Genomic DNA, 20,138 nt, shown 5'->3' on the forward strand with positions numbered 1-20,138 from the left:
TAAATAATAATATTTGGGGCAGTGAATATTAATCATGAAAAAAATGGTCTATGTAATAGAAGAAAGGATACAGACAACAGAAGTATGAATACAGCTGCATGCAATAAGATGAGATTACCAAGTTTACATGGTCACAAATTAACTTTAAAGACAATTGCAACCATTTTAATTTTGATTATGCCTGCATGCAGGTTTAACTGTCTTTAATTCCATGGAATAAATGCACTCCAAACATCCTACTGAGGTTAATTTATCATAGCGTTCCATGAGCATTTATAAGAAAGCATGTCGTCTGTATAAATGCAAATAAGATGATCTAGGAAATCATTCTGAGTTTAGGACAAGCAAGATACTGAGTCACTGTAAAGCACATAAAACTACTGAATTGGAGTACTATCACAGCAGTTGTTGATGAAAGGAGGTTAAGAAGCAGGACATATACAGTGATCCTTCCTCTTGCATAACTTCATAACACTTAGTAATTTTTGGACTTTATGGACTCCCTAAGTTGAAGGATTGGAGCTATTGTCTTTTACGGTACATGACACATCTATTCTTGATGAAATTGTTAGATACCTTTTTAGACATTTATACCTCAGTCTCCTACACAGCCTTTGGAAATACTTTTCAAGTCTCAGCAATGAGTTACAAAAAAAAAACCCACAAACAACAATCACTTTTTGTTTGATAATCATTTTCTTGGTTCCTTGAGTTCTCATACTAAGTAAATTATGAGAGCTGCTCTGAAAGTAATGCTTCCTGTTTTTTTATTGACCCATGACAAAAGAGGCAGATGTTGGTGGTATGGCAATAGAAGCTGAACCTTCCCACCAGTATCTTGTTCCATTCTGCTGCTGTGTGACAGTTGGCAGCAGAGGGGCAGTCTGACAGAATGGTGTCTGACGTGGAAATACATATGAAGCAAAGGTGTGTCTCTGAATTCCTCCATATAAAAAAAACATGACACACGCTGACATTCATCGACCCTCAGTCAACATTTATGGAAACTGATCAGTGGATGTGAGCAGAGCGAGGTGGCGGGTGGTGCATTTCAGCAGTGGCAACAGCGACAGTGGTCACCTCCACTAGTGCAGATTGTTACGAGCATGGCATGTAGGCTCTTGTTCATTGCTGGTGACTGATGAAAAACTGTTTTGTAGGTGAGAATTTGCTTTATCAAACAGTGTTCTTGAGCTCTTTGTTGTAGTTTCCAAAGAAGTAAGTAAGAGGCATTACTTTCAGAGCAACATTTGTACCTAATAAATAATGAGAGCACATTGTGGCTTCTCTCTCTCTCTCTCTGCCATCCAATCTTGCCAGTATTTTAGCATATAATGCATTTTGTCTTCTTTCAGGTATCATATTCTTTCTTGAAGTTTGTTGCTAGAAGCATGTAAAGAGAATTTATAGATTAATCATCATGCGATATTTACATATACATACCTTCCAAATTTATTTTTGTAGCATTGATCATTCATGTGACCGTCAGTATATAATTTAACTCTTTGGATCTTGAAGTACTCGGAGTGGATAATTAATAAGAACTTGGGATGTAGGAATTTCTGTTGTTTGTATGCATTAGTTAGTGATGTTTGGTGCCATAGTTTTGTAGCCAGGACATTTGTGTGCCCACCAGACTCCTTTATAGTTGTTTCTGCAGGTGCTCTTGTCTTCTGTCATATTTACCAGCCCTCTGCTGATGCTTTGGAATACCAGAGAGCATCTTGGTAGGGGTAACCATCAGGGACAGGGAAGTGATTGTCCATCTGTACTCAGCTCTCATGAGGCCCCATGTGGAGTACTGTGTCCAGGTCCTTGAGGTCCCTTCCAGCCGAGGCCATTCTGTGATTCTATGATACTCTGATTTCAGCTGGTAGCAGATAATTCTTTGTGAGAAGCTGAACGGAGGTCTTGATTTTGAGAGAGGAGAGTGAGGGAATACCTAGGGGATTTCCACAATTGATACTGTTAAAGACAAGAGCAGTATAAATAGATGTTACTTGAAAATATCAAGATTTTCAGTAGTCTTCAGTAATCAGTGCAGTTGTTGCTTAATGGCATTCTACAACATCTGGTTACACGGTTGAACTAGGAATGAGAACAGATTTGAGACACAGCATTTTGGGTGGGCTTTTTCCTTGCTTAATCTGTATATAATGTCATGCTAGATAATAAGAAATAATCTGGTGGCTTTGCGCAAATAAGATTTCTGAGTCTGCTGAAACCTGGAAATTCCTGAAGAATGCTGATTGTTGTTGGAGCCAGGGTTATATTATGATTTAATGGCTTTTCTGGGCTTCATTTGATGACCTGGCCTAGAAAAACATTTTGAAGTAATAAAGCGTCTGTTTGGCTCCAAACTAATGAGAGAAGCATTGCTCTTTGCATTAACTGTTCTTTAGGAAGAGTCACAGATAGCTACTAATAAACCTTATTAAAAAGCTTAAGCAAGATTGAAGGAAATAGAAAACGGAGAAACTATTCCCTTCCATTTGAAGTATATATGTTTAAAAAAAAAAAAAAAAAGAGGAAAAGAAAGCAAACCCAAAGGGTTTTGCCTCTCTTCCATGTGACTTGCAGCTTGCTGCACTTCAGTTGCATTGCCTCTGAGATACGTTAAGTGCAGCTCAGTTTAATGAAGAAGTGGATAGGACAAATCAAGGCTAGAGACTATTTGCAGCAGAGACTGGGTAAGTAAATGCAGATGTAGGTGAGTGCTTGCTAATGTTGTGCAAATGTTATTATCCATAGCCTGTAGCATTTCAAGCAGTGCTGAGGGACGGCATTTTTGGTGGTCCTTTCTTTGTTTTATTTAAGTAATCTGCAAGTGTGGGTTGTAGGTGCTGTGCAGTGGGTTTAGGTGTGAGTGATAGAGATTGCACTTAATTTTTTCAGACATCCTACCAAAAAAAAAAAAAAAAAAGCCAACTACAAATAACTTCCCTCTAATTTCGTGTACCTGTTTTGTTTTAAATTCTTTGCTGTGAAAGTAACTGCTTCATCTATTTTTGTGCAATGCTCAAAATAATTTCAGTGGGAGTTAGCTGATGATAGTTTCTGATGCCTTGCTGGTATTTTAATTATTTTCCTACTGGTGAGGGAAAAGGAGAAACAGCTTCTGCTCTGAATAAACCTCCTAGATAGAGCATTTTCAGAATTCTAGTATCTAAAGCCAGACCACTGAAATCTCTTCAGCATCAACTTGCTCCAGGAATTTATTCGACTGCTCCAGTAGGATTGTAGGATTTGTTTTCAGATGTTTGCATTTGTTCTCTGTGTCTCTCTATAAAGATTTGTATGTGTTCCTAGACTTTATATATAAAGTTCTGGTTTATTCTGTTCATATGTGTAAAACTGTGTAAGTTTATTGTCAATATACGATGTTGGGAAGTACAATGAAAGCTTTTATTGTTATTGTTTTAAGACTTCCAGGCTTTTGGTTTTTAAGTATGTATTTATTTGTTTGGTGTCCCGTAATTTGACTGGACCTTGCAGTTTCTGTAATTTTGTTATGAACTAGGATTGCAATCTTAATCAATTACTTATTTCTAGAACAGTTCTTTTATTGGTTTCAGTGCCTTCTGTTTGAGTACTTAAGCACCAGTGCACAAAGAGCTGAGAAGGAAGCACGATCAATAGACATTGTAAAAGCCTATATTGAAGCCGGATGAGAATCTTAGGAACTGCAGAAGGAAAAACAAACTCTTTTGTGATTGGTAGTGTAGTAACGAAAATATTACTGTTAAGTGCTGAACGTCTTGTGGTCTAGGGTGTGTCTTCCTTTTGCATCATCTCATGGAAAATGTTGCATTAGGTACTGTATTCTGTCATGGGTTTTGCCATCTGGAATCACCAGAATGCAAATCTTTTTCAGATAATCACTCCGTTTAGGAGGCTGATATTGTGTGCTGAGAACAGAAAAGAAATGGAGGACTGGATAAGCTCTCTGAAATCCGTACAGTCCCGGGAACACTATGAGGTAAGTTGAGCTCCCTGTTGGTGCTACCTGCTCCAGCTGAACAGATCAAGCAACAGGACACAGAGCTAGAGTAGCTCACCTTTCTTAGTGTGAAAAGTCTACGTAATGTCAGGATAAAGCTTCACATTAAGAGCTTGCTACGGGATTCTTGTGATACTTTTGCTTAGAAGTTTGGAGGTAGAGAGAGCGAAGTATCCTTGTGAAAAAACTTGTCGCTAACGTTGCACTGTCCCCTGTAATGTGGAACGGTAGGTAATTTCAGTCACCGTAGCTGTGTTCTGTACTTGCAAATTTGTCTTAACTTCTCCTTTACTAGACGGCACAGTTTAATGTGGAACATTTCTCAGGGATGCATAACTGGTACGCCTGCTCCCATGCCCGACCCACCTTCTGCAATGTGTGCAGAGAGAGCCTCTCTGGAGTCACTTCTCACGGCCTGTCCTGCGAAGGTAAAATGAATGCTTTCTTCCCTCCTTTTATAATTCTGTGTACGTATCTAAATTACCCACTGTTTAAGACAAATAATGATTCTGAAAATAATGAGTTAGCAAAAAGCCCAAAGGGAGAAATCTGTTCACTAGAGCGGCTTTCTCTTGGGGAGAGTATCTACGAATGATATGGCTCACCCTCTTTGTGCTCCAGGTGCCTTTTTCTAACTCATTTCAATAAAATATTTCCTTCTGCTGCAGCTACCAGTTTGGAATGTGCTTGCCTGGGTGGATGGTTTGCAAGGAAAGATAGGATTTCTTTGATTTGCACTTGAAAAATGCAGATGTGCAGCAAAATAGTCTTACTGGTGTGCAGAATCAGCATTCCTCAGGAAAAAAAAAAAAATCATAATGGTACTTTCTGCCCCACGTCTATAAAAATTATTAACGCTTTGTCCTGCACTGAGGAGAGGTTTATTGCTTTAAAAATTCTGTCATGCGATGAGGGGGTAGGGATGTTAAATGCCTTTGCAGTTTATGGTTAAACAAATCCAATAGAAACAAACAGGAGGTGTGACTAAAACTTCAGATTTAAGCTGATCTGGAGAAATGATCTTTTGCAAACAAGAATTTGTAATAAACATGAAACATCTTACGTATTTCATACTGCGAGTACTCTGAAAAAGCTGTAGTAAGCCTGCTAGTGTTAAAATACAGGAGAAAAGAAAGCATAATTGTGACCTTATGATGTGTATGAAATGTAGAGGCAAGCTTTAGTGTCACTTTCTTGCTATGTATGAAATACTTAATTACAAGTAGCTAACTATTCAGAAAGGAGTAAATGTTATTACTGCATTCAAGACTTCATTTTTGGATGCATGTCAGCATACTGCAGATACATTTCTTTTCTCAGTGCTGTTATAATACTGACAGTCTGCTTATGATTATGTGCATTAATATTATCAAATACTTTTAGGTAACTAATGGTGCAGATATCAAGGAACTGTACAGACTCCATTTCATAGAAATTAGAAGTAGCATAGTTACATACCAGCTTCTCTGGTATATGTTTTCCGCTGTGTGTAAGTCATTTGGACAATTTTAAAGCAAGTATGGTATTTCCCATGTCTGATATTGGCAGATGGAAGTATCATATGTTTAGCTGATATGCAGTTGTATTGCCTCTATGTGCAAGTACAGCTATATTTAATCAGGAAAAGGAAAAGAAAGGCTTCTTTCCCTTCATAATGTATTTATCCTTTTGTAAGTTAATATTATGGCTATTTTAGAAGGTTGATTAGTGGAAGTTATGAGATCATCAATATTAATGGTTGTAGCTCATCATTTTTCTAAATGTTTACAAAGTATGGTTTTAGTGCTTCTAAGTATGGTTCTTATTTCCAAGGGGTTGATGTTAACTTGGAGGTAATTTCCAGATTTGGACTCTGTCACCTGTCTGCATAAGTTATTACAAACTATTACTACATTTATTCACTTTTCTAGTGCCAATTGATCTTTCATCAGTTCTTACCGATGACTCTTAATGATAGACTGGATTGGCTTCTCCTTTGCCCTCAGTTTCATAAACATTTATGGCCTGGATTGTTTTAAATATAGATAGTATGATACTCATCTATTTATTAAGAAGTTTACCTCCACTTTCTTCTTAGCTACTATTTAGTATCTATTTTATCTTTTTTTTCCTCCCAGTATTTTTAAAAATAAGAGAAGTACCTTAATTATCCATCTAATCTAAATCAGTTGATGGTTGGCTTTTGTCTTGGAACACTCTTACTTCTCCCCCAGTTCTGTGAAAACCCGTTCATGTAAAAAGGTACTTCAGCTTGATGCTAGTTCTTCCTCTGAAACTGTTAGGTGACTTGAGCTCGTATTTACTTGCTTCTGTCATGTGCACTTGTGATGCAGCTGATCATCTATTTGTTACTTATCCAGTGCTAGCAATACATATTCTTTGAAAAGATGATGTGGTAGGTATTGAGACTTAATATTCCCCTGACATGTTCTGTTCTACTTTTTCTCATTGCGTCTTTGAAATAAACCTGTTTAAATATTCATGCCTGACGTCTGAAGCCTCCAATGCTGCTTTACTCTGGCAATCCATTTATATCTATGCTAAATTCAATTATATGTGTGGTCATTGATCCCGAGATTCTCTATTATCTCATGTGTTGAAAAGCATGAGAGGCTTCTTTTTGAGAGATATTGAAACTCTTCCTCCTTTCAGTGGTTTGGCTTCCTGGCACACCAAGCTATATTGAAAGTATCTTGGAGACTTTGTACTCTTTTGGTCTGACTCTTGACTACTAGCTATTGGTAAAAAATAAAAACCAGTTTCATTCTAATGTTTTGCAGTTTATGATACTTTGGAAGATTAGTCCTCTAATATTTTATTCTCTTAGATCTGCTGGTCTCCAGCAGCACTAACCAAATGTTTTTTCAAACCTGACTGCACAAGCCTCATTTCTTTTGGAAATAAGGTGGGTGCCTTCTTTTTCCAGAACCTCTTCTCTTCCAACAACCTTTGGCAAAAGTTGACCAAAATAATTGCAGTCCACTCTGAGGACACCCCTGTAAATTTGGTGTAAGCCAGTGCTGGGAAGCAGAGTGCGTTAATGCCTTTAGTGGGGGAACTGAATATAGTGTGAACTTACATCTCTTCAGAAGTCAAAGAATTGATACTTTTGTCAAACTGAAGATGTAAGTTCACATCAAACTATCAAACTAGGCTACATTCCTTTAACTGCTGAAAAAAAAAAAATTAAATTTGTCTGTTGGGGAATGGCTGCGAGAGCAGGGCAGACATGAGGCTGTGTATGAGCATAACTAGTGCGGCAGCACAGGGTGCATTCTCATGAGAAAGCATTAGGAGTTAAGATAGGAGGCACAACATCCTTGGGCAGCCTGTAAACAGCAGGCCTTAAACAGCAGGCCTACATCCGCAGCTATGCTCTGTGGATATGTGGGGGGCTGATAAGCGGATGAGCTCAGTGGCAGGTGTAAATGCTGGCTGAGCATTGGTTGAAGCTAGGCAGCCCACCTAGACGCCCACCTTGTGCTCCAGTAGTAGGTGAACACATGTGTAGTAGAATCATATATAAACTCTGTGTGTGCAGCAATAAAGTGAAGCTTGATCACTCATATTGAGTACTGTCGTGCTTCCCCGCTTGAGAACAATCTGATTAGGACGCTATCCGCGGCATTTGTCCACAGTTGTACAGTGCTGTTTCTCCCACCAATTTATTTTTCTATGTCTTCTCAAAAGAAAATGTACTTTTTAAGTGTTGTCTGTGTGTGATGTTGATGAACAAAGATTTTACTCTAGCTATCTAAAGGAATGATCTTCCTCTATATTCATCCACAGTCCTCCACAGGACAAAGAGATTAAATATTTGCTCTCGAAATTGTCCCAAACAAGCTGAATCAAGTAAGGCTTTTGTTCTTTATGCTCCACAAATGTTTCTGTTATTTAGAGCTTAGCTTGCTTGTAGACCCAGGAGTCTAAAAGGTTGTCAGGTAAAGTTATGAATACATGTAATGCTTCAACCTATAGGCCTAGATCACTATCTACAGAATCTCTTTCAAAGCTCTTAAGCCTCAATTACTCTGTATTAACACTACTTTTCTGTCCAAGTCTTCGACAGTGGAATGCAGTTTTTTTTATACATATTTTCTTTATAGTGTTTTCGTTGTCATGACTGAATTCTTGATTGCAGAATATATGTAATAAACTGAAGACTGCAGTTTAAATTAGATGCTTTCTACCATGATGAATTGCACAGACAAAGCAATGTTGAAAAAACACTTCAGGATCATGATTCAAGCAATAAGAAAACATACGGATTAAATTATCTCAGTAATTACACTTTGTGCACTTGGTCTTTTTTTGTTGATTGCTTTTTTTCCCCACAGAACTCTTTTCTTCTTACCCACTGCACAGGGCATTGCACGTATGCTAGTTGGATGTTCATCATTTCCAGGATTTTTTCCACATTTTCTAAAGACTATAGAGTGAATAGTGAGTGAATCTACCCAGAAGAGAAAGAACATTCATAAAGAATTAAGCTGTAATAAAAAACTTCTGTATTCTGTATTCTTTGCCTTTGTATCATACTGTATCCCTCTGTAATCCTGGGGTAATCATTTAAATGATATTTTGGATCAAATCAGTAGTTATGTGTTTTTTGTTTTCTGGACACCTCAGTTGGTAATCCGGGGCCTATATCACAGCAGTGTTGAATGTTGAGTAGCTGCAGAAATCAACTGGAGTTGTGTTTTGAAGATCTGTATACAAGATAGGTAAAACTGAAAAAACAAGTCTTCATTTCCTTCTTGATAACCAAAATTAGTGAACAGCATTGTCCTTAAACTCTGCAGGCTTCACTTATACTCCTTTATTTAAATGGGTACAAAACCAATCCCATATTTTGGCAGTACTCTGAGGAAATAAAAGTGCATTTTTCAACATTCAAAAAATGCAGTACTAAACATAATAATTAAACAGAAAGGCTAGAAAGAAATGGATGTTTACGTCTAAAAACAATGTTTAATTAGCTTTTGTTAAATAAGACGAATACCTGTTGAAGGCTGCTATGAACAAGAGTGTGATACAGCTGCATACTTGACAAGAATTATCCATTCCGTGAAGTGAATGAAGGTCCTCTTCTCAAAAAGAGTATAATCATGTAACTGAAGACTTCACACCTGCATATGGAAGCTAAATTAAAGTTGCATGACTAACTGAATTTTGTGGTCCTTTGCTTTTTAATATGAATATTCTTTTAGTGCTGTCTTTGTAAAATAAATTAATTTAGTTACTGGAATGAAAATAGTAAAAGCTATCAAGAACCTATTGAATTTTATCCTTTATAACATAAGCATAGTCTGCAACTAGCAATGAAGTTAGGTTGCTGTACTCATGTGAGTCACTCCATTTTCACTGAGGTCTTTCAGTCCTTCATGTGACCATAGTTTTGGAAACAAAACATCAAGTTTCATGGACTGCTCTCCAAGATAAATCCTTCCATTTCCATGTACAAATACCAGCTCAGGGTTCTTCAAATCAATTTCAAGACTTGAGCTTTAGCTTTTGAAGCTGGAAAAGTACAGTCAGAGCTTCATGGTTTTTGAAGAATACAGATTAGAAAACTCATCATAAAATAGGTGGCAGAGTGGTAACCTTGGCAGGATACTCAATGCCTTTTCCCCATTGTAACTGAATTAATTGATGGGTGGACAGAATGGAAGGTCTTTGAGACAGAAGTGTTTGTTTTATAGCAAAGATCTCTATTTTGAATGCAAGAGATTCTATGATGACATTCAGTAATGTTGACTTTTCTTCATTATAGATAATAATAGCTGCAGATTTAATCGCTGTCTGACAGCAGATGTTGGTGCAACTGTGACAACTGTTCGCTAATTAAGTGGTTCTCTCAGTTGATTTTCAGAGAGATCGGCTTCATGTTCCAGCTAGAAATATTTACACAGGAAATTAAAATGTGAAATGGTGTTCTACAAATAGTCTAGATTTTGATGGGCTATTTTTCTCCTTTTCTCATCATTTAAATTTCAGTAGCAAAGTAATGGCAATTGGTGCTTAGCAACATGCCTCATGTTTCCAGAAGATTTCAGATATCAGATTAATCCATGAATGTAATCCAGTATCTCCTGAGATAAAAGAAATTAGAGGGTAGTGGTTGAGGTTTGATTTGAAATGTCCTTTCTTATACCCCTCTTTCCTGCACTACAATGTGTTTTTCTTGAAATTTCCATCCGTGCCTTAAGATCGCTGTCGTTTCTAGAAATGTTTGTTCATTGCTCAAAATCACGTGAATTGTTTGATGATATTGGGGCTGCAGTGGGGTGATTTGCAGAAAATCTGGACTCAGATTTGAATTATACTGTGCCCATAAATCAAAATTCCATTGTCGCTTGCTGGAATATTGTCCATGGTGTGGCTTTCTGCAGCTCTTCAGATTCTTGGTGTGAATTTGTTCCTGCTTGGTTGAGAGAACAAAGGGTGAATACAGGGCCCTGAGATCTAGGTGGTAGGTGTATAGGGCTTGAAAATTGTTATTTTCCTATGCCTTATTCATTTGGAATTTCCTACTGCCCCTCATCCCTGATGTGTTGTACCCTGATCTGCACAGCAAAGACAGATATGTGTCATTTGTGAGTTAGAAGCTGAATTTGATGGCACATCTTCTCCAAAATATTCAAGAGGCAAAACTGCTAAGGCCCAACACGTTGGAAATGCAGCCTTTGTTTCTGCACTTCTCTGACAGCTGAGATTTGAGGCAAGTGGAACCAGCTTGCATTGGCAAACACACAATATGATGCTGAGCTATTCTGAAAATGTAAGCCTATCCTGTCGGTTGGGGGCTATGAATGCTGCTTTTTGAAATGGCCAGGGGAGCTGCTGTAAAGCAACAAAACTTCTTCTGTTTCCATTTCTTTCTTTGATCTAAACACATACTGTCACATGTCTCCCGGCATAGGGATGATGGCTCTCAAACTCTAATGTCGCTTACCTAGTTTCCATTCACTTTTAAAATTGATCTGGCAACAGATCAGTGGAATTAAAATGAGAAATTTATGATTCACAAGACCTTTTGTGCCGTGGCTTAATGTTTTTAATGGTGGACAAGTGATGGGCCAAAACTTTTGATTGTTTCCTGTCAAATGTTTGTTCCAAAGAGACTACTTCTTCTGGTCTGCTGGCTAGTTCTCATAAACCTTTAATAGTCTTTGCTAAAATAATTTATGTAATGCACTCTAAACAGAATGATCTCATACACTTCCAGTAAAAAGAAATACCCACAGTTGTATGCGTCACTGTGTTTGGGGTAGAAGGATATTGTTAGCTAGTGATACTAATTAAGTGGAATGAAATACAAATAGTTATTAGTTTGTCTGAATGTATTAGACATTTGTGCTGAGTTATTACAGTTAGTGCATTTTTTATACATAATCCAGTAAGAAGTCAGGCCTCTCTTACTGCAACCTCTCAGAAAATACTGTAACCACTGGTTGCCTGAATAAATATATCATCACTTAATTCTTCCCCTTCTCAGCTTCTGGGAAAGCTGGTGCACTGCAGAGCGTAAAAGGGATGCTTTCACCAAAGAAACAGAGCTCCTGAAGAAAAACTATTCCCAAATGCTCTCCCACCAGATCTTAAAGATTTAAAACACATATGTGATTTGTGCCTCTGTAACAATAGAAAAAGCAAAAACAGAGACGTGTGTTAGAAGTACGTTAGTACCTTAGTGCATTGCATTGTACATGAAAAATGCCCCGTCCCTGGAGGCATTCAAGGCCAGGCTGGATGTGGCTCTGGGCAGCCTGGTCTGGTGGTTGGCGACCCTGCACATAGCAGGGGGGTTGAAACTAGATGATTATTATGGTCCTTTTCAATCCAGGCCATTCTCTGATTCTCTGATTCTCTGATTCTATGATATGTTGAGCTCTTTCAAAGCATATCTGAAAAACTACCAAGGCTGCGTACACGATTTGTTGCTTCTAAATCCAGTTTAGTGAGTTACAGCTGGTGAGATTATAAACTGAATTTTTTTATTAGTTTGTGTCGTGTGCAACAGTAAATGACATGTACTTGGCTGTTTTATGAATATCTCTGTTTAGTTTTTTTAGCACATGTATCACTGAAATGCAACAAATAATACTGTTTACATGTTCATGTGTGTCTTGCAGTGTGTAAGTTTAAAGCACATAAAAGATGTGCTGTCAGAGCAACAAATAACTGCAAATGGACTACATTAGCCTCCATTGGAAAAGATATCATAGAAGATGAAGATGGTGTAAGTACTATTCTTATTTACAGTACTTTCCAGTAGCTGGTTCTTAATGGAAAAAAATGACTACGCATAGAAATGTTGTCATGAGACCCATTGAACTAATGGTACATGGCTGTATTTCCAAACACTTTTCAAAGATTATCATGGTATTTAAAACAAAATGTTGTATTTCTTTCTTATGAGAGAAGCTTAATGTCTGCTGACACTAGATTTAATGCGTGGTACAAGATTTTAAAGACCACATGCAGAGAAACTGAAGGTGAAGAATTGCTCTGAGAATTTCCTACTGCTCTTTGCAAGAGTGGTATTTTACACCACTACCAAGCTGTTTTGGCAATCTATTTTGTGTCCTCCTTACTAATAGCTGTTCCCCAGGAGGTCTGTTTGGAATTAATACTAAATTGCACACCTAGGAATTTCTTTTAATGCACAAATTATTATTACTGGGACAGCGAGCGCACAGAGAACAGCTTTGTCCTCAACCCAAGGGCTGCTTATAGAGCTGTGACTTACCAGTCTTGGATGGCTGAGGCAGGACGTAAAGCCACATACATACTCTGCTCTCCTGCCTGTTCTTCTGAATTTTAGTTATTGTGATGGGTTTGTGCTATGTAGTCTGTATTAAATGACTGGCTACATATTTGTTCTAGAGAATCTCTAGATTGAACTGCCTTATTGTTTTGTGCTAGTTGTAGCATAGTGTCACGAATGGTTGAGTGAGAAGTGTATCCCTTCTTTTACTACAAGATATGGTTTAGTAGCTTAGTGCTAGTAATGGTGATAGGAGGACATTGGACTAGATGATCTTGTAGGTCCTTTCCAATCTTGTGATTGATTCTGTGATTCAGCTGCCGCACTTTCTACCTAGCATATGAAACAGCACCACAGCCCATTCTGAAAGCAGTTGCCTACCAAGAATCAATGTCACTTCGCTTACTTTGCCATTTTTTTGATGAAAAGATAGAGCTGTGGAAGTAGTTACAATTCACCTGTAACTGAGAGACAAAAGCTGTGATTTCTGTATCTGGATGTTTAACTTCTATGGCTACTTCTTCACAGATAGCTATGCCTCACCAATGGTTAGAGGGTAATTTGCCCGTCAGTGCCAAATGCGCAGTCTGCGACAAGACCTGTGGCAGTGTTTTACGCCTACAAGATTGGAAGTGCCTTTGGTGTAAAGCTATGGTAGGTGCCACCTCCAAGTGCCTAAGATTTTGCCAGCTCTATTACTTGCCATTATTTTTATTGTTTCCATTTTATTACTGTGCTTTTATATTAAGTACGGAGAGGCAGCTTATGCAAACTCAGGTCTTTCTAACATTCAGCATTTCTCATGACTGTCCTACTTCTTTTGCTTAATATTAATACGCCCACAAATGCAGTTTTCTTTAATAGGTGTTACCCAATGTGATTTCTCTGTCTTCTCCTAACTGATAACTGTGGAGGTTCAGATGCCTGTTCTGTATGCGTAATAAACATATGTTAACTTTTCTGTCTCTTTCATAACATTTAATTTGCATTCATCTTTAAGAATTATACTGCAAGACTCTTGAAGTTCTCTTCTTCAGTATACTTTGTAAACTGCTGATTGAAATTCTAAGACGATGTAGTTGCTTTCTCCCCCAGAATATAATTTTTTCTTTATTTTTTTTTAGCCTTTCTAAAAAGAATGCTAGAATGTGTGTTAGAATCTATATATATGCTAAATTATAGAACTGAGAATTCAGCAGATTTTTTAATTCTTGAGGCTCTCAGCATATACATGTCTAAGACTCTTGTGTTGGCAGTGAAAAGTGCTTGGCATCTCCAGAGGTGATTTGAAATTAGATGAACCTTCCACATGTGTGATTTTCCAATAGCTGTGGAAGAAGACAATATAGCATATATTTTATAGGACACTGGATATGTTTTCAGTTGGTTTGGCTGGCTTGTTCGTCTTCCAGAATATCCAAGTGAACTGCAAGTATGGAGCAATAGCTTTGCGTGTGCAGAGTGTGCCTGCTCCCCTCAGCATAGATGCTGGCTGCTGGGAATTTGGTCCTAACTTGCTAGGGGATGGAGGTAAGCCATTCAATTGAAAGGACAATTCATACCTGCCATAGGAGTAGTCAGAGATGAAGTTCTCCAAACTTACACTTTGTGGAATGTGTAACCTGCTTTTGTGGTTAAACACTGACATATTTTTGTACAGTCTCTCTTCATCTAATTGTTAAATTTTAGTCTGGTTTTGTTCCACAGATACTCTAATCTGTTGTAGTTCCGCCACTAGATTAGGAAAATCATTTTTTGTTTATTTTCTAGGTTCACACTGCCTGTAAGGATCTGTACCCTCGTAAATGTCCACTTGGCCAATGTAAGGTATCGATCATACCTCCAACAGCACTAAACAGTATAGACTCTGATGGTACGTAGTACTGTAGTGTGTGTTCAGTGGTAGTTCTGGACTTGCAATGCATTCTGTTTGACTAAGCAAGGCTAAAATCCCTCAGTTGAACAAGTAATGTTGTCTTCACAGTTAGAGAACAGTGCAATTTTCCATGTAGCTTTTTAGAGGATTATTTAATCCAGAAAATTTAAAAAAAGTTTTAAAAGTTACCCTGATAGAAATTTTCTCCATTTTAATTTATGACTCTTAGAAATTTTTCAACTGAATAGTCCTCAGTCCTTAGTTAAAGCAATCCAGTGTCTGCCTGACATGCAACCCTTGTAGAATGAGCTCTCAAATTTAGATAACTTTGCTTGATATTACATGCTACTGAATGTAAGCTAGCTGAATGGCTCCAATTCAACGCTTGCCTTATCAGGCTAAAGAGCAAAATGACTTATGTGGTCTCTCCAAATATCTTTCAAATAAAAGTAAGAATCCTGCAACACACTGATAAAGAAACTCAGCAAACATTCAAAACTCAGAGGTGCTCTTTGATGTCTCGGAATATATAAGCAGTGGGAGACTGTACTTGAAGGCAGGGAATCGAATGAATACAGACTATCATGAAATCCAAGACTTTCTTTCTATAGTTCATGTTGATGCTGAATGAGACCAGCAAATTTAACACAGTTTAATGATTTTTACTGTATGAAGATAATATAAGTCATTGTTTATACTGTCTATGATCACTCTTTGCTATTTGTTTGCTATTTGGTCTCCAGATCAGAGCACCATTCTGCTATCTATTATTCATGATAACGAGATTGTTTTATTTTTGAAATTATTTTTCTTGGCACTATAATAAGTTAGACAAATTTTATTTAAAATTATACATTATGATATTGTGGAATTATAGTAGCATCCTTTAATGGCATTTTTTTAATGATTAGCTTTAGTATTTATTTTAGGCAATAAAAATGGCACAGTTATTTTAATATTGTGTGAAATAAATGTCAACACCTACACCTGTGATGTCTGATTTTGAAGTGTTGCTGAGAAAGCACTAAGTCCATGGAATGTTTATGTTGTCAAGAAGTATCAAGAAGTGTCCATTAGTGCCTACTGAGACTCTTATTGAGAGTGTGCTGTAATCATTTAAGACCTGTGTTGATATTAATAACCTGTAATCACAACTGAAGGTCTGCTGTTCAATGAGTCTGTTATAATTAATAATCTAACTTCAGCCCCCAAAAAAGTTCTCATGTGAAGAGAAACTGAATATGATAAGTTTTAAAATCTGTGAGCATTCTTAGAAAATTCAGTTCAACCCAATAAAGAAAAATCAGATGAAAAACCAAACACTTCCAGATGAAATATGTATTTAATTCTGTGATAATCTGTGAAGAGATTTGAGCAGTATGCTAAAACCTTGTTTACCACGGAAGAAAATAAAGCTATTGTCTTCAGGATTTTACTGAATATAGACACTGAAAGTATTAGAGAGAAAAAATGAGCTGGTAAATCTTGAGCCATTACATTTTCCTCGCAGGGCTAATATTCAGTTTAGCATTTACACAGTGCATGATAAAATGTACTTCTTTTGTCTTTCATTCCTTTCTTCCTCTTTCCCATAATTTCTTTTTGTGTTGTTCATATTAGAAAGCCTTATTTATTTCATTCTTTCTAACTATGTTCGCAGGTTTCTGGAAAGCCACATGCCCGCCATCCTGTGCCAGTCCTCTTTTAGTTTTTGTTAACTCAAAGAGTGGAGACAATCAGGGAGTAAAGTTTCTTCGTCGATTCAAACAGTCGTTAAATCCAGCTCAGGTGTTCGATTTAATGAATGGAGGACCTCACTTAGGGTAATGACCTTGGAAATCTTGAGCCATCCTTTCTGCGAGGGAATTTAGTGCAAAGCATAGTATTGTGTTGTCCCCTCATTGCAGTAATTCTATCGCCAGTATCTAGCATGTGACTTCCTATTTAAGATTTATAGTAGATAACAGAGTTTCAGTATGAATTCTGGTGGGTGAAGGGATTACAGGTTGATATTTTCATTTTAGAAAACCTCATCTGCAGTGGGTGATCAAGTACACTAAAACTTCCATCATTGTAGAAATATGTCCAAAGTGTGATTTAGATAACAAATGCAAGAGGACATGAATATGAGCATCTCACATAAATTTGGAGTCAGTCCACGATTAAAACCACCAGGCATCTACAAAATCTAACGGTTAATTGTTGAAGAGACAGAGATGAGGTTTCAATAGTGATGGCCACAACCCAAGCATCTTTGCACATTTGTAAAGATTAAATTCATGCACATTTTTCTGTTGCCTAACTTAATTCTGCTCAGATGTAGCTTTGTGGTTCAGTGGCCTACTAGGATCAGTTAAGGCAACTGAAAACACTATTTTTTGTAATCTTAAAGATGGAGAGTTATGCTTGCATAATAAAATTTAAACCATAGCAAATGAAAAACTTAACAATGGGCAAATAATACAAATACAATTGAATACAACTTGTATTTTTATAGTTAGTACTGTGTTTTTAAAATATATTAACTCTTTAACTTGTAATATCTTTTTACTGTAATCTCTTTAATATATGTCACTTTCAGCTAACAGTTTGCACATGTAATTATCATAACAATCATAACATAAAAGTAAGGAAGGCTCCTTTTAACTGGAGAGAATTTTGAGACAATACACCTGTTTGAAAGTTCTCTTTCTTCTTTTCCTTTGTTTATCAAGAGGTTCACTTTGCATTTTGTGCAGTAATCATAGGTCACATTGGTTGCTCTTAAATATTTTTCCTCAAACAGTTTCCAAAGAGAGGTCCTTAGAAGTTATTCTATCAGGTAGTAATAACGTTTACTTTTTTCTAGTTGATCTAAAAAGCTTAGCTGCATTCTTCCCTCAAATAAATGTATCTTTTGTTCTGAAACTGCCTATCATGTACAAATGACATTATTTACTTTAGAAAAATACAAAAGCTTCAAATAATTGTGATCTTAATGTGTTGCTTTTTAGAAATAGTTCTCAGATTATACATATTCTGGAAAATAACATGCATTAAGGGGAACATATTTATTTCTTTTATTTTAAAAGCTAACATTTTTTAATTCATTCATTTTAGATTTACTTATTTTGCTTTTAAATCCCTGTTGTTCTTACCTCTTGGTTGTTTCCCATATCTCATTCCCCTTTCCTCTCTGTCTCATATTTCACAGAATCACACAATCACAGAACTGTAGGGGTTGGAAGGGACATCTACAGACCACTAGCCCAAGCCCCCTGCTAAAGCAGGTTCTCTACAGTATGTTGCACAGGAAAGAGTCCAGGCGGGTTTTGAATGTCTCCAGAGAAAGAGACTCCAAAACCTCTCTGGGCAGCCTGTTTCAGTGCTCTGTAACCTTCCAAGTAAAGACGTTTTTCCTCATGTTCACATGGAACTCGGGTTCCAGTGTGTGCCCATTGCCCCTTGTTCTGTCACTTGTTCTGCTTATTCTTTCTTGTTCTCCTTTTCGGTGCTGGTGAAGGGTATTATATTGTGCAAAACAGAATGAGGAACTATAGGAAGTAAGAGCAGGATATTGCTTTGAGTATGTAATATGAAATACAATATTTGTTTTCTGTTGTCATCACCTTGCTTGTAATAATTGCCTCCCACTGTCCTTGCGTTTAATCAGTCACAAGTTGGCAAAAGCCCACTGGTGTTCTGGAAGATATCCTGTTGTTACATCTTAACTACTTGTGAAAAAATTCCCTGTGCTTCTGACCTTAGTGGGAAGCACAGAACAGCTGTAATTTCAAAGCTTAGAAATTTTTTGAATAATAACAATAAAATCCTGAAAACAATATCAAGGGAATTCTTTTAAAAGAAAACTCTGCATGTTATTTATCGGAAATGTCAGTATAAGTGAAATATACAGCAACAAATAGGATATGCAGATAGCTTTACTACAGTAGCTGGTTGCATCCACATACCTCATGATAATAAAAGACTCACCACTGAGGTGCTGGATACCACACATTCATGTCAAGTTTGCTCACAAGTATGACTGTTGGCTTAGTGGTGAACGTGGCTCTAACAGGTTGCATTTTCTCTCCAGTTTGCGGCTATTTCAGAAGTTTGACAACTTCCGGATTCTTGTGTGTGGTGGAGATGGAAGTGTGGGTTGGGTGTTGTCAGAAATCGATAAACTCAGCTTGCACAAACAGGCAAGTGTGTATATTTACTTACCTTTGCTATACTCAGTATACTTTTGTGAGCTTATTCTTCCTCTGTTTGGTTCTTTCTCATCTATGCCTATATAGTCCAAACTCTGTTAAATGAAATTCTTTTATGAAATAAGCAGGGCAAGTTGTACTATAATTAGACTATTTGATTTGCAAGCTTTTGACACCAGCTAAAATAACTGACGTTATTGAAATAACAAGTATTTGTAATAGATTGTACTTTCTAGTTTTCAATAGTAGATTTGCTCCTGTGTTGTGTTTCAGTGTCAGTTAGGAGTGTTACCCCTTGGTACTGGAAATGACCTTGCTCGTGTCCTTGGTTGGGGAGGATCCTGTGATGATGATACGCAGCTTCCTCAGATTTTGGAGAAATTGGAACGAGCCAGCACAAAAATGTTAGACAGGTAAACTGACTTGTGTATATACCTGATTTATTATGAGATTCAAATTGTATTTGGGTTTCTTGTGGCCTAAATCCATCATAGAAACTTAATCACAGAATCACGGCATGATTGAAGTTGGCAGGGACCTCTGGGTCCGTCTGGTTCAGCCCTTGCTCTAGCAGGGACACCCACAAAAAGGTACCTTGGACCATGTAGATATGTCTCTGTCTGTAGAAGGGTACAGATCCTTCTCATGAGGAAAGTCAAGATAGTAACTGAGACAGATCTTCCCTGTGTGCTTCAAACCAAAGAGTCAGAGGGGAAGGCAGTTGATGAGAATTGTTTTACACAAATGATTAGGAGGAGATATTTTCTTACATAACTGCAGATGAAGCTGCATAACTGTCTGTTAGAAGTTATAAACTTTAAGAAATCGCATAGATTCAAAACCGTTCTGGGCAATTTCACAGACTCCCTGTGTGCTATTAAATACCATAAATAGCATTGTTATTTAGGAAATACCTGAGTTCTGTATCCTCAAGAGTGGGGAGAATTTGCATGTTGTGCCTTTGCTCTTGTATGCCTGAGATATCAGCAGCTGTAGGCAAGATGCCAGGTTAAGTGCATCTTTGGTTTGATCCAGTATTGCTCTTTCAGTATGCAATGGCATTTTCTTAGTCAAAACCAAGTGACCTTCCCACCCCTGGTTTTCTATGCGAGTTGCTGGCTAGATGTTTCTATACATAAAGCAAATGAACAATCCTGATTGCAAACTATTAGATCATTCTACAGAAATGTGTATATAGAAGTACTTGTTACTGATCTTTAGAAATAATTGCTGATCTGGGATTTCTGAAATATTCAGTGATTAAATCATATATTCTTCTTCTGTACTGAAAAGAAGTTC

General features: G+C 37.2%; 1 protein-coding gene across 5 annotated transcripts in view; it reads left to right on the plus strand.

The window, feature by feature from the left end:
- Positions 1–20,138, plus strand: part of DGKH (diacylglycerol kinase eta) — a 168,537-nt gene that overhangs the window by 100,554 nt on the left and 47,845 nt on the right. For 4 of the 5 annotated variants that reach the window (XM_085215804.1, XM_085215803.1, XM_085215806.1 and 1 more), the window contains 8 exons: positions 3,875–3,979; positions 4,296–4,428; positions 12,136–12,242; positions 13,299–13,424; positions 14,541–14,643; positions 16,307–16,469; positions 18,722–18,830; positions 19,113–19,252. In XM_085215804.1, coding sequence (XP_085071930.1) covers positions 3,875–3,979; positions 4,296–4,428; positions 12,136–12,242; positions 13,299–13,424; positions 14,541–14,643; positions 16,307–16,469; positions 18,722–18,830; positions 19,113–19,252 — 986 coding nt within the window. The remainder of the gene's footprint in view (positions 1–3,874; positions 3,980–4,295; positions 4,429–12,135; positions 12,243–13,298; positions 13,425–14,540; positions 14,644–16,306; positions 16,470–18,721; positions 18,831–19,112; positions 19,253–20,138) is intronic. The other variant, XM_085215807.1, reaches the window with a different exon arrangement.

This window comes from Meleagris gallopavo, chromosome 1 (assembly GCF_905368555.1).
Source record: "Meleagris gallopavo chromosome 1, MGAL_WU_HG_1.1, whole genome shotgun sequence".
NCBI lineage: Eukaryota > Metazoa > Chordata > Aves > Galliformes > Phasianidae > Meleagris > Meleagris gallopavo.